Source organism: Kryptolebias marmoratus, linkage group LG22 (genome assembly GCF_001649575.2).
Source record: "Kryptolebias marmoratus isolate JLee-2015 linkage group LG22, ASM164957v2, whole genome shotgun sequence".
Taxonomy (NCBI): domain Eukaryota; kingdom Metazoa; phylum Chordata; class Actinopteri; order Cyprinodontiformes; family Rivulidae; genus Kryptolebias; species Kryptolebias marmoratus.
Genome location: NC_051451.1, coordinates 15,757,610 through 15,770,852, shown reverse-complemented (window position 1 = coordinate 15,770,852; position 13,243 = coordinate 15,757,610). Strand labels below are relative to the sequence as shown.

Here is a 13,243-nt window from a genome sequence, read left to right as displayed (position 1 = left end):
AGCTAACGTACAAAAATGTGTGGTAATGTAAAATTCCCTGAATCAAACGTTCTGAGTACCTCAAGTTAAGATTTTAAAGATTTCTGCAGAAAGCATGACCATTCGAGGTAAAAACAATAAAATAAAAAACAAACAAAACTTAAAAGCTTGATTTGTCATAAACTCTAACTCAGAACAGAGGAAGAATAAACTGTACTCAGCCCTCTTCTGCTCTCGTTGTTTCTTTCTCTTTCCTCGCTGGTGGTTTTCCATTACAAATCTGTTTTATTATTTCTCTGGCTCCAGGCCTCCTTATTATTCTGTTTTCACACAAAAGCTATTAACCATCCTGGTAGGTTTGGAAAAATATAAAATAATGATAGTTGTACTGACATGATCCACTAACTTTTAATATAACCAAACAAGGCCAACTTCACAAATACACACACACGCGTACAAAAAAAGAACTAAAATAAAATGTATCATTCTTCCATGACAAGAACACGTGGAGTTTTGAATTTGCTCTTTTCAGAGAAAAAACATTGTCTTTTTGTACTTCCACTGAGTGCAAAGACTTTCTGACAACTTGCAAATAGTAATTTGTGTACAATAGTGTCTAATTACACATTCAGCAGACAGAATAAAATATGTGTCGAAATCATGGTGGAACATTCCCAGTCATCAGAAACACACATATCAATTTCATGTTGTTTAATCTCAGCATTTCTAAATCTGTTTTTTTTTTTTTTTTTGATAGAATGCACTGATGATGGAAATATTTCAAGCAGAAATGCTGCTAAAACATCCATAAACCTTTCTATAAACACACATATATATATATATATATTGGGGGGTGGGGGCGTAGTTAGAAAACCCAGACAATCATTTTACCACATTGTTTAAATTCTTTTAGAAATTAAATGACTGTCTGGTATTCTGCCAAGGCTTAGCGTCAGTTCGGTGGAAAATGTGCACAGTAATAACAAGTGGAGAAACACACGGCAGCCCGTAGCAGTCCAGGGATTACACAGCTTTTCTCAGAAACAGCAGTGAAGGTGCAGCAAGGCTTGCCCCCCGCTTTGATATTCAGGGCATATTCTGAATAAAAAACGAGTTTAATTAGGAGAGAAAAACAACAGCGCGAGCACAGATTATGCATAATCACAATAATTGTTTCCCTCTGTGTATTACTTACTTTGGAGGTGAGTATTCACCAATTTCTAATTAATGCATCACCTTGGAGGGAATGAAAGAACATGCAAATTAGCCTTACCGATGAATCACATTTGAGAGAGAGGGACAGGTAGAGAGTGAAAGCAAAAAACAAATATTCATTTTGATTTAATGAATTAGCAAACTCACAATGACTATAAAAGACTATAACATCTTTTTGCTTTCCAGAAATAACCCTTAGTTTTATTATTTTGTGAAATATTTGTTTTGTATCTCTAAAAAAACATATCAAATCTTAACATTCTCTGTGCTTCTTTTCTACATTTCTTACCAGGTTAAAAAGAAATAAAATTTCACTTCATTGATAGGCATTTTTTTCTTTATGTTGGTTGGTTGGTGTGGTAGTAACTGAGACTGATCCCAAACACAAACTCTGAAAACTAACAGAATGCGAAATAATCTTTGTTCAGAGTTTTGCTATTAAGTATTGCGGTCAGCTCTGTCTGTCTGTAAGCACAATATGTCATGAACCACTGGAATCTTCAGGAAATAAGCACTGGATCAAGCTCGACAACTGAAAAACCTTTGGAGCCAACCCAATTCAAAATCAGTGCCACAGCCAGCTCATGACAGATAAAAACATAAATATCAATAATTTAATAATTTTCACACATATTGTACTGTACAAAGGTTTGTTGTGGTTGTAGCTGAGACTGATTCTCAACATATAACCCAAGTGCTACTCACTGCACAACATCAACCTAAGCATTACCTGCTGTAGTCAACCGTCTTGGTCTGTTAGCAAAATATCTCATGAATTGCTGGGTGAATTTTAATGAAACTTTCAGAAAATAAGCTTTGACTGTACATCTAAAACTGAATAGCCTTTGGAGTAAATTAGCTGTGGCTGACACAGCTAATTGATATTAGCCAACACAAATGTGGCAATAACTTAGTCAATTTTACAGATATTGGACTAAACTTTTATGTGGTAGTAGCTGAGAGTCATTCACAACACATAACTCTGACCATGACATCTTGCAATACGTGAGATCGAGCACAACATAATTATTAAAATTTGACCAAAAAGGTTCCATCATTTCTCAGCATAACATCATCTTAGGCTAAAACTATGGCATTAAAGGCAATAGGCAACATGCTTTTCCTCACAGAATGCTAGGTATTTAATTCAATAATGTTGGAGTGGCATTTAAAGTTTAATTGTTGTAGCATCCACTGGTCTGTGTCACAATACTAATGGGGAAACAGCTATCAGTAGGCACTCTACAGTCTGCAGTTTATGAGCAATTTTCTGCACTGAGACAAGCTCTTATGACCAGCATGAATTCAGAATAGCTGTCGATGTGACTGTGGTGATTTAATTGCCATCAATCTTGGATCGCGCCAAGTTGCCCCAAGATGCCTCAAGATGCCAAAATCAAGCAACTCTGAGTCATTTGTTGCTGATGACTTTGGTTTGACACAGTAAAAACAAGAACATTACCTCAAAATTAATTATTTTCCAATCAGCCCTCCTGATCTGGATGCAGTCCCTCAGTTATTTCATTGCATTGCCAACTTTTTCATTTGTTTTAATTTACTTATTGGGTAATTAGAAAAGTCAGACATTTTTCAGTCTGATCTGCAGAAGCTGGATGCGACATGTGATAACGCAGTGTAAAAATATATATTTTTTTTAAGTCTTAATAAAGACCTTTAGCTTTTAGCTTCAACTCAGAATAATCCATCAATTTTCTAAACTTGCCTGATCAGCTCTATAGAAAAAGAAAAAAAAAGAAATATTAAAACTGAAGTGTAAAATGTCTAAATCAACCCATCAGCTTCTGAAAAGTACTTATTTCTTTCGAAGAGACTAAGTTGTAATGTGTTTGAGTTTTCATGAAGGGGACAGGCCGAATGACCTTGACGGGATATGATGACAAATAGGTTGTATCACGCAAACAGCATCCGCAGCAGCCTCTTTGTGCGTGGGCTCTGATGCACTTTCCGTTTTAAAAGTACATTAGAGCTGATGGTAATGGTATATCAGAGGTTTCCAAGCCTCCTTCTAGTACAGTTCTATGGTCTTACATCCATTAAGAAAGTAAACAATGGGTAGGGGTTTTTTTTCCCCCAATGCCACACAGGGTACACATGGCAATGTCAAAACAAATTCAAGCCACACTACGTTTTAAGGAATCGGTCATTCAAAACATTTTGTATTCATTTCCCCTAATTCAACAAATAGCCAGGAAGAAAAACACAATAGCTTTTATTTTTCCCCCTGGAAAACCGGTTTAAAAGTTAACAATGAGATTTCTATCATTTCAGACATAATTTTTAGAATCAGAAAATATTGCAACAACTGCAGAGAAAAGCATTTCAACAAAAACAAATAATATGTGCGCATGAGCGTTGCACACATGGACCATTTTTCCATGTCGCTGACCTCAGAATGGGTGTTCTGATTAATCCTTTAATGTGTAAGCATACGTAAGCAGCTCCATTAAGTCTCCTGGAAACACAAAGTTCAGCACTTTTCCTCAGACTCTTAACGCAGACGTGAGAAGCTGCATCATTTTGATCCAGCCTGAGATTAGTGACGGACTACAGTTTCTTTGTAGCTCAGTAACGACACTGAACTGACAAGCGATAAGCCCTGCTGTGAAGTCAACACAGTGTATTAGCAATTCTGTCCTATGCTGATTCATATTTTTCATTATGCTCTTGTGCGTTTAATCCTATTAAAGTCATTGATTTGACCATGATTTAACTGTTTCACTTGACAACCTTGCTAACCATTCACTTCCTTTATTAGCAGCTACATATGCAATCAAAGATGTGCACTGCTTCCCTCAACCCTTCCCTCTCTGATCCATTGTGTCGTTGTAAAAACAGGCTGCGAGTGGCATGTGTAATAAACCCTGCATTGGCTGCTCCGGGAGGGTCAATAAAAGTCCAAACTGAAAAGCATTTAGATATCCTGAATGAGCATCTCATCGGTCATTCTACTGCTTGCGATTTGTGAGGATACACGAGGCAATCAATACAAGGACCATTAGGCTTAACAAACCTGGTTTGTCTTTAAACTGCCTGCAGGCACTCTAGGATAGCCTGACTACCTATGAAAGGTTACTGGCAGGTGGTTTATTCAAAGGGAAATGAAGGTTTGTTCTGATACATTATACTTTGACACTATCTTGTCAATTAAAAGCAGTTCAAATGCTACATATTGGATGCTAAAACCCACTCAACAAAAACCTTAAACGTGCTGATATGTTTCAGTATTTACTACGTTTTCATATCAAGATGTATCTGTATCAGTAACACAGCCATGAAAACAATTAGGTTTTGTTTTAAGATGTTAGAAAGCACAAACATTAAGCACACCATAAATACTGTGTAATAAAAAGATTATTTTATTCCCCTTACACGTGTGTTAGCAGACACACACTACAACAGACAATTTTACTTCAACACATAATTACCTTAGCCTTGTTGCTTCTGTAATGGGTAATTGGTTGTCATGACAAACACTCAGTCTATTCATAGCTCACAAGGCTTAGGCAAAAAAAAAAAAGCTTTTTCCAGAAACATTTGAAACCTGAATGTAGAAGATTTCTAATGGAAACTTTCCTGAAATGAAAAAAGAAAGAAAATAATGATGCACTTTTCTTTTTTCCTTTTCTCAAAAAATGATGAGTGTTCCACAGAATAACACAGCCAAACTACTGGGTGTATAGAAACCTTTTTGTTATTTTTTGCTGTAACACTTTCAGTGCATATTTTCTTATTATTAGTAGTAGTATCATTGTTATTATCTTAGCTCAGGTTTATGCATTAGAATCTAGGTTCACAATACAATTTGGCCCTCTGAAACATACACAAGAATTTAATACAACAATTAATTATCTAAATCTCATGTGCTTTAATTACAAAAAGGGGATATTTAAAACTATTTACAGATCAAGTAATGAATTATGAATGAAGTGCTTCTATTATTTTATGGTAAAAAGGATAAAAACTGCTGATCAACGGATGAGTTGTGAAATATCATGAAGTCTTAAATATAAGTTTATATTTCTATTTCCTATCATATAAAATATGTTTATATTTTAGAATATTGTGCATGGAGAGGGGTAATAGCCTTTAACTAACTTTGTATTTAAAAAAAATTAAAATAAAAAGGTTTATTCTAAATAATAATTGAAAATAAAATTACTGTTATTATTAACTCAGAATAAATGTTAAATAATTTTGACACCAAACTATAATAAGCAAGTGAGGATCTGGAGATCAGTCGGGAGGTTCTTCCCACTAATGTGGGGTTGTTGACCCAGGCAGGAGGAGCTGAAGATGGATTTTCACAGGCTGGATCCCCGTGGACGCAGGAGAGACCTTGGAACAGCTCCAGGAGGTGTATCACTGCTTTCAGGAACAGGTGGTCATCTTTGTACCTCTGGGCTCATGTTGGTCTGGCATCAGAGTCCCAGGAGCTGAAATCAGCAGGAGTTTGTGAGGCGAATGCAGAGCATTCTCACAGATGTTGTAGACAGATTCAGCTGTGTCTGGCTCGCACTGTCTGAACTAGAAGTTAAGTTCATTTGAGCTTGTCCTCATCAAGAAGTCATACGAATATCAAAAATATTTGTTCAATTAACAAAGGATCAGACACTTCAAAATGGTAAATCCTGTAAAGTTCGGATGAGGAAACTCCTCCATGCTCTCAGTTGTAGAAGAGCTGTCTGAGTCAAGGTTTAGATCAGAAAATAAAATATGCAATTAATGTTGCCTGATTACAGTCAGAGTTGGTTTGAGAGTTGGGAGAGTGTTTTTCTTTTTAAAGACTAAAAGCCAACGGCATTCAGGAGGATGGATACAGTCAGTTTTGTCTTGGTTCGGCCCCCTGGGTCATGTTAGATTAACTCACCAGTGAAGGAAAGGCACATTTCTCTCATGCACTTTTGTCTGAAATAAAATTACTGAGGTTTTAATTTAGGTAACTTTTTTTTTACATTTTAAAAACAAACTTTCTTATTCTCTCATCCACTCAAATACTCAAAAGTTGTGAACCCTAATACCATAATGAAGCAACATTTGTAAACATGCTGCTAAAACAGCAAAACACCACATGTAAAGGATTAAAAATGAGGGATTACAAGGATATATCCACCAAACATATCTCAGAGTTCATTAAAGATTCAATTTTCAACCTCAGATGCTGTGGGAAGAAATAAGATTAAGTGAAACATTATTGACTGAATCAACTGCACATATTTAAACCGTGAAATGACACTATATACACATATCAAAAATACAAGAATAAACAAAGAATAATTGTTTAGCTTTCATGAGTTCTGTAGTTATTTAAAGTTTTGCTGAAAGTTAGGCACACTGAGATGCAGTTGAAGCCACTTGTCAGATAAAGGGTAATTTTTTGGGGTCTAGGCTCCTTGTTACCCTGGAAACAATATTAGGAGTGTGACTTGCTGGAATTTGCTTGAAGTCTGAGGGGGAAAAAAGAAGCATTTTCATATGAGAGGAGAATAAATCTGCATCCTGTGATGGTTGGAAAAATAATCTATGTTTGACAAGATTAAAAACTCCACACTGTTTATTTTCCTACATTGTGAAGCTCATTTCACATGTTTCTTTGAGGTCAGCCTGACTTAGTAAACTCATTGGGAATTTTTACAACTTTCTGAAACTCTGACAGTCAAGGCAACAAATCTTAGAAGATGTCAACCTTTCATGCTTGTATTTTTTTAAAAAGTATCATTTCATATCAGTAATGCATGCAAAGCAGGGCTTTTGTTTTTAAATTAAATTCTGAGATGATGTTTAGGACTAACTTTACATTTTGACTTCACATTTAACAGAAAATTCCTTTTATAAAGGTTTTCAGAGTTGAACCTTCCCAAAATCCCAAGCAAATATTTGAACTAAGTCTAACATTCACCCAGGCTTGAGGTGGGAAAGCACTACAACGCTGTTTGTATTTTATGTTATTAACATCTGAATGAGAAAATTCTGGTCAATGAAATATTCATCGCAAACACACTTCAAAGAGCTTATTGATATTAGAAGTCCTATTAACAAGACTCATTTTGTATTCATTCATTGATGTTTGAATTATTTATTTTGATTGTTTGATGCTACATATCAGCAAACAGGAACAATATGCTGGACATTATTTTGCACATGCTCCATTGTTCATGTTCACAATTTATAAATAAAGCTCCATAATGATTTTTTTATGTGCATTAGTTAAAAAAAAGGCATACCAATGTACCATGTTCTTCCTAAAAGTGTATTTTTTTTAGCTTAACAACCACCAGACTTAAAATAACTTAATCAGCCAAATAACAATGTTAAATATTCTTTATAAAGTATCTGTTGGATCATGGTTGGCAGGTTCCTTGGACACCAAGACATGTTGTCAGCCAAAAACACACTCTAACCTCTGCCTGAATTTTTCTGTTATAGCAGCAGGTAAAACAAAGAGCTATAGGAGGATGAATGGAAGTTCTCAGACGGAGAGGGTGAGAACAGGCCTTCATTAGGTGAATAGGTTTATTCAAGTGTGGCAGAAATTAGGCTGGCAGATGATGTGAAGGAAAAAAAGAGTCATACACACCCAATCTGTCAGGGAGTTTTCCTTCCACTTCACCTTGACGATCCTCTTTTGCACATTTATTCTATTCTTGAGGACATGAACTTCATTTTTGAAGTATGTATAACCTGGAAGATCATTATGCAGGGAGAGTGTTCCTCAAAAAAAAATTGCTAATAATTTGCTCCATCATGCACATTCGGAAATGTCTCTCTTTACTTTCATTCAGAGCTGGGATAAGGCAAACAACGTGTCATGGAGTCTTTGAGTTGTTTGGACGATTGAACTCACAGGAAATAAAATCAGAGGTTTCTTTGTGTGGTGGTGTGACAGAGGAAATGGGGGGGGTTACACCAGCTCGTGCAATTATATGAATCAGAGATAAAAACACAGACACAGAGAAGTAACAGTGAACTAATCTAAACAACGACAGAAGATTTTTTTTTGTCGAAGCTGCACTTTTCCTCTCAGTGAATCACTACAGAAATACAGCAGCAACACATGTAGCACGGCTCTCTGATGGGGCCCGCTTTCTTGACACAAATGTAGATTGACAAATACGTTTTGAAGTGTGGAGGCCATTAATCAGGTGAGAAGGACACTGCTGAGCCTCGGGCTTTAACAATGACTGATTCATGCTGACTGATTGATTGATTGATTAGTTCACACAAGCCGTGAGCTGGCATTTTCTGACATTCATAAAGAAAACTTGAGCCGACACCATCTGCCATTAAAGCGCTTTGAGGAAATTTCGCCTCCAGTTATAAAAAGGTGCACAAAACCGAGAATCTTCCAACACATTTGAGTTTATAAAGCAAACAGTTTTCTGTTCTGTCCATGTCCTGGGTAAATACTCTGTCTTTTTTTTGTTTCCCTCAGGAGAACAAAGCCGCTTGTTTGCTCATTATAAGAAATTAGCTGCTCAAGTCAAAACTACTTATCCTGACTCATCCAGCGTCTGGGGAATAATGTAGCATGTTTGCATTTCAAATGTTCTTTTCCATCTTTTTTTATTCAGTTCCTTTTCATTCTATTCCATCTAACTTGTGTATTTTATCAAAGTAAGAACAGACGTAAATAATGTTTGGTGGTGCAGTGGCCTGGTGGGTTTGTGTGAGAGGGATCCTTGAAGGATACAGGTTTTTAAAATGATCTCCTGCCGATTATCACACAAAGACGGGGCCAAGCGAGAGATTTGGGGGATTTGGGACAGAAGACTCATGTTTCCAGGCCTCAAATGTCATCCTCGGATGTTAATCAGACCTGCAGCTGTTGCTCTCTCAGCTCCACGGGGCGCAGAGCTGCTGGCTGTAGAGGTGTGGGTGTGAGCGTGACACTGGATGGGAAAAAAAAAAGGAAGAGAGTGAAATCTAATGTAGCGTGTGGCAGCTGCTCTTTTAAGCTCACACAGGAAGTGCACATACACACCCAAGCTTGGACATGCATCAATCTCTGCTGTCACACTATCCCTTCCTGTCACCATGGTAACACCCTAAAGCTACAGCCGTCTGCTGGAAGATTGACTTAACTTGCTGTGATTTGTGTATTTCTCACCCAAAGGCCTACACACTCAGGCTGAATTGGCAATCAGCTGAAAAGATGCTGAGCTTTCTACCTCCTTTGGACAACTGTTTGGAGCAGCTCCTGAATTCAGCAATCAGCTCTGCTGTAAAAACTGGGTAATGATTCCGGTGAGACAGACGCTTCATCATATTAATATTTCCCAAAAGGATTCTTCTCTTCACATCTCTCCTTTAGAGTTGTCTCTGCTTTACCAGACTCCTTGGGCATGCCCCAGGTTGGTTTCTGCTGAGTGACATTTTGAGGGAGAACATTTAATGCCGTTTATTGATTTTGGTTGCCAGAGGACTGGGGACGATCGATTGTATGTGTGACATCCTCGTTTCCTAAACTTGTACCTTTCCAGAAGTGCCTCAGGTCAGACTGGTAGAAGCGAATGAAAATGAGCTGTTTGATGTGGCCTCGGAACCAGTGCGCTCAGCTGACATGTGAACGTTTGGCGACGTGGCGGAGAAATGAAACGGCAGCTCTGAAAGACATGGCTGAGTCTTAATGAAAAAGGAAAAAGGCTTTCGTAATCCACTGACGCAGCCGAGGGAGATTTTATTAAGTTGTTACATTCTGGGCGGATGTTTTGACACATAAAGACAGAATACAAAACACATTAATGAAACGAAAAAAAAAAAAAGATTTACATAATCATCTTTTTGAAAGAGTCTTAACAGCTACCATATGTGAAGTCGTGCTTAATTGTGATATTTCTTTTGAAGCTGCAAGGGTGGATAAGTAGGTGGATGCATATGAGATAGACTGACAGCCAAACATGCAGACAAATAATCTTCTTGGGAAAATTATATTTACACAAACTAAATCGGTTTAGTAGGTTTGAGGTTTTATTGCAAATTAACAGCAGCAGCATCGGTAAAACCATCATGAAATGTGAAGCAGCATTTTTAAATCTTTCAATAGGTTTTGTTAGATTTGCCTCAAACGATTTTATAAGCGTCACTAATTATAGCAAAACATATATTTGCCCTAAAAAAATAGCCAAATAATGTCTGTTGTACTATGTAAAACTGTGTAAAATGAAAGTGAGTGGACAGTAATGCTGAAGGCAACTTTTCATGCAGTCCACCTTAGACAGAATAGGTGCAGTGTGTTGAGTTTGAGCCTCGTCTTTGGAACAAAGATCACATAAGTGCCTGAATAAATTAGCAAAACGTTCTTGCATTGCATTGTTTTGCTGATCGTGAAGCTTTCCAGCCACCGAAATACAAGTGTCCTGCAGAAACACAGATTTTCTTCCCTTTCCACACTTTTTCTCAAACTGGCTCCGGTACTTGTTGAGCTTTACTCACTCTGGCAGTTTGCCCTTTTTTTCACCCACTGATGAAAGTAAAAGGGAATAAAGTTTCTGCCTGTCTCTGTGTGTGTGGAGGGGTAATGGCTATAACTTGGATACTGAGATAAGCTTTGACGTTCTAGTGCTAACACATCTCGTGTGATATTGCATGACATCGTCCATAACATCATTTGCAGGATTTGACCAAAACAACAACTATAACCGTGTTTTTTCTCAAGGTAAAATGATTTTAGGCTGAAACTCTGGCATTAAAGGCAATGAGTCATATGCATTCCTTCAAGTAATGCTAGCCCCTTAGTTCCATTGCATTTTAGCTGCTTCCTGTTCCTGGATGTCTGAAGACCAGCTTGTTGTGGTTATATCCTATTATCAGAACTCAAGTTCTGCTCCTGCTTGAATGTCTGTGCTTAGATTTGTACTTTCTGTCCTGTCATTAGCACACCAGTCATGACATCTTTTTGCAATTGATTTTTTAGATTAAATTTATTACCAGAGAGAAAAGCAGAGGAATTCAACTTGTGCTATTTTAAAATGAACACTTAGAAATTTAGGATTCTTTAGGATTTAGCAACACTTATCTTCTAAAAAAAGCTTCATCCTAACCGTCAGATGAGAAGGCTACATCACCATGACGATATGTTTGATAATATACATTATGATAGAAAAAGAAAGTGAGTAGACATGTACAATGAAGCCACAGTAAATGCATGTAAAGTCTAAGCAGCAATCTAGAAAATCAGTGATTTTTTTTCTTAGATTTACATGGAATGTGGTTCATTTTAAAAACTATCTTGACAACATTTGTAGCACAGATGACTGACTCTGCAGCAAGTATAACAGAGCTACAGAAGGAAAAGATACTCAAAGATTTCAGTCAAAAGGTAACCCAACAAGATAAAATTATAAATTTTTGGCACATGGGCTTGACGGAGTCTGCCCTTTTAGTCAAGCCAGTGTTAATAAATGATTTGTGAATACTCCGTCTGCCGTGCCTTAATCGCAGTAGAAGTCCATGTTCTGAAAGAGAAGTGAAACAAAATGTAAACAATCATTTTCTTCTCCATAAAATATTTTAGAGGCCAAAAATTAAATACATAATATAAGTTAGTAATTTCTGTAAAAACACATATTGTATGTACTCACAGTTGTTTGCATCTGAATTGTGCTGTCTGTGAACTTGTGTGTCTCCTTCACCACAGTTGCAGGGAAATATCCAATTCTACCCATCTGGTCCACGTACCGTTCACTGTAAACCTGCCAATAATAAATACTTGTTCACAAGCATAAATTGTCTGTTTTGTACATGTAACGTTGCTCTCTACTTAACAGAACAAAATGCTGGGTCATATCAGACAAAACAAATATAAAATAAAACCTGATTTACAAATGTTTACATACATCTTCAAATCAAAGTACAAATAATAATAATAAACAGTAGAGATACAATAGGCCTTCGCAGCCGCTGTCGCTGCTCGGGCCTAATTATGGCTGTATTGTGTTCAATACAACAAAAATGCACATACGCTTCCAGACCAGAAGACTCCGGCGCCATCTTCTGGTATGAGTTTAGAATACACATAAACCATCTGACCCTTTTTGATGTTGATGAATCTGCAGTCAGGAGCTATGAAGTCATCCAAAGCCGTAGCCATGGAAAGGACATCTAACAGAGCAAAGAGAATGACAACATACCTTACATTTTCTTAATGAAGGATTTGCATTTTTTTGGTTTTGTTATTTTAGAATGCTGCATAGAAAGCAAAGCCTCTGACTTACAGGAGCAATCTTCATCTTTGCAGCTCTTACTGTCTGCCAGTTTATCCATGGGGGCCGCCATCGTGCTCTGGTGCAGAAGTGCCACACAGAACAGAATCACCAGTGGAAAACTCATGCTGATTAAAAAAATAAAAATAAAACAAAACAAGGCAGAGTTGTGTGTAAGTTTTGAGGAAACTAAAGTCTAGAAAATCCCAAAACACTTTTCTCACAGCCCAGCCTGAATGGGCTGAACCCCTACATCACATGACGCCTAACCAATCAGCGCTGAGCTTCACAAATACCAAACTCTGGAACTATTCATTATCCACAAGGGACTGGCTTTTTTTGTTGTTGTTGCTGTTAGTTTCAAATCCTACTCCCTTTGCAGCAGTCACAGTTCACATAAATACCACAGAACAAGTATAAAATCCAAAACGAGTTTTAAAAAATCTTTATTCCATGTGGCAGTAAAGGGCCTAACACATTAGGTTAGACAAACACAAAAGAAAATACCGTTTTAAGATATAAATGAGTGTGTACAAAATATGACAACACTGGAAAATAGGCCAATTAAATAACAACAGTATAAGTTAAGAGTCATAGGCATTTGAAAGAAACACATTAGAAAACAATAAAATGTATATAAATGTTGGTTATGGTTTCAGTGAAAACAGCTTAGAGATGACTTTTGAAAGTTTTGTAAACTAAAATTAAAAAAAGATTAAACAGTTTACGAAACATTTTTTAGTGGTTTAGAATTTCAGATAAGATGGTACACAACGAAATATGCATGGAAAACTTAGGAGTAGTAGTCCAGTTTGCAAAGCCCTTCAATA

The 13,243-nt window shown here is 36.9% G+C and overlaps 1 protein-coding gene across 1 annotated transcript; it reads right to left on the bottom strand.

Annotated features, from left to right (window-relative positions):
- Window positions 1-9,864: 9,864 nt before the first annotated feature.
- Window positions 9,865-12,661, bottom strand: LOC108243327 (otoraplin). The gene is made up of 4 exons (XM_017428681.3): window positions 12,426-12,661; window positions 12,173-12,312; window positions 11,793-11,903; window positions 9,865-11,666 (listed from the first exon to the last, which is right to left on the bottom strand). Exons 1-4 carry the CDS (start codon window positions 12,538-12,540, stop codon window positions 11,643-11,645), a joined length of 390 nt encoding a protein of 129 aa, XP_017284170.1. The 5' UTR covers window positions 12,541-12,661; the 3' UTR covers window positions 9,865-11,642.
- Window positions 12,662-13,243: the final 582 nt, after the last annotated feature.

Coding starts and splice junctions, on each gene's coding strand:
- LOC108243327 (XM_017428681.3), bottom strand. CDS start 12,540: ATGAGTTTTCCACTGGTGATTCTGTTCTGTGTGGCACTTCTGCACCAG. Junction 11,904..12,172: donor GAGTCTTCTGGTCTGGAAGC/GTATGTGCATTT, acceptor TATTATTGGCAG/GTTTACAGTGAACGGTACGT. Junction 11,667..11,792: donor CAATTCAGATGCAAACAACT/GTGAGTACATAC, acceptor CTTCTCTTTCAG/AACATGGACTTCTACTGCGA.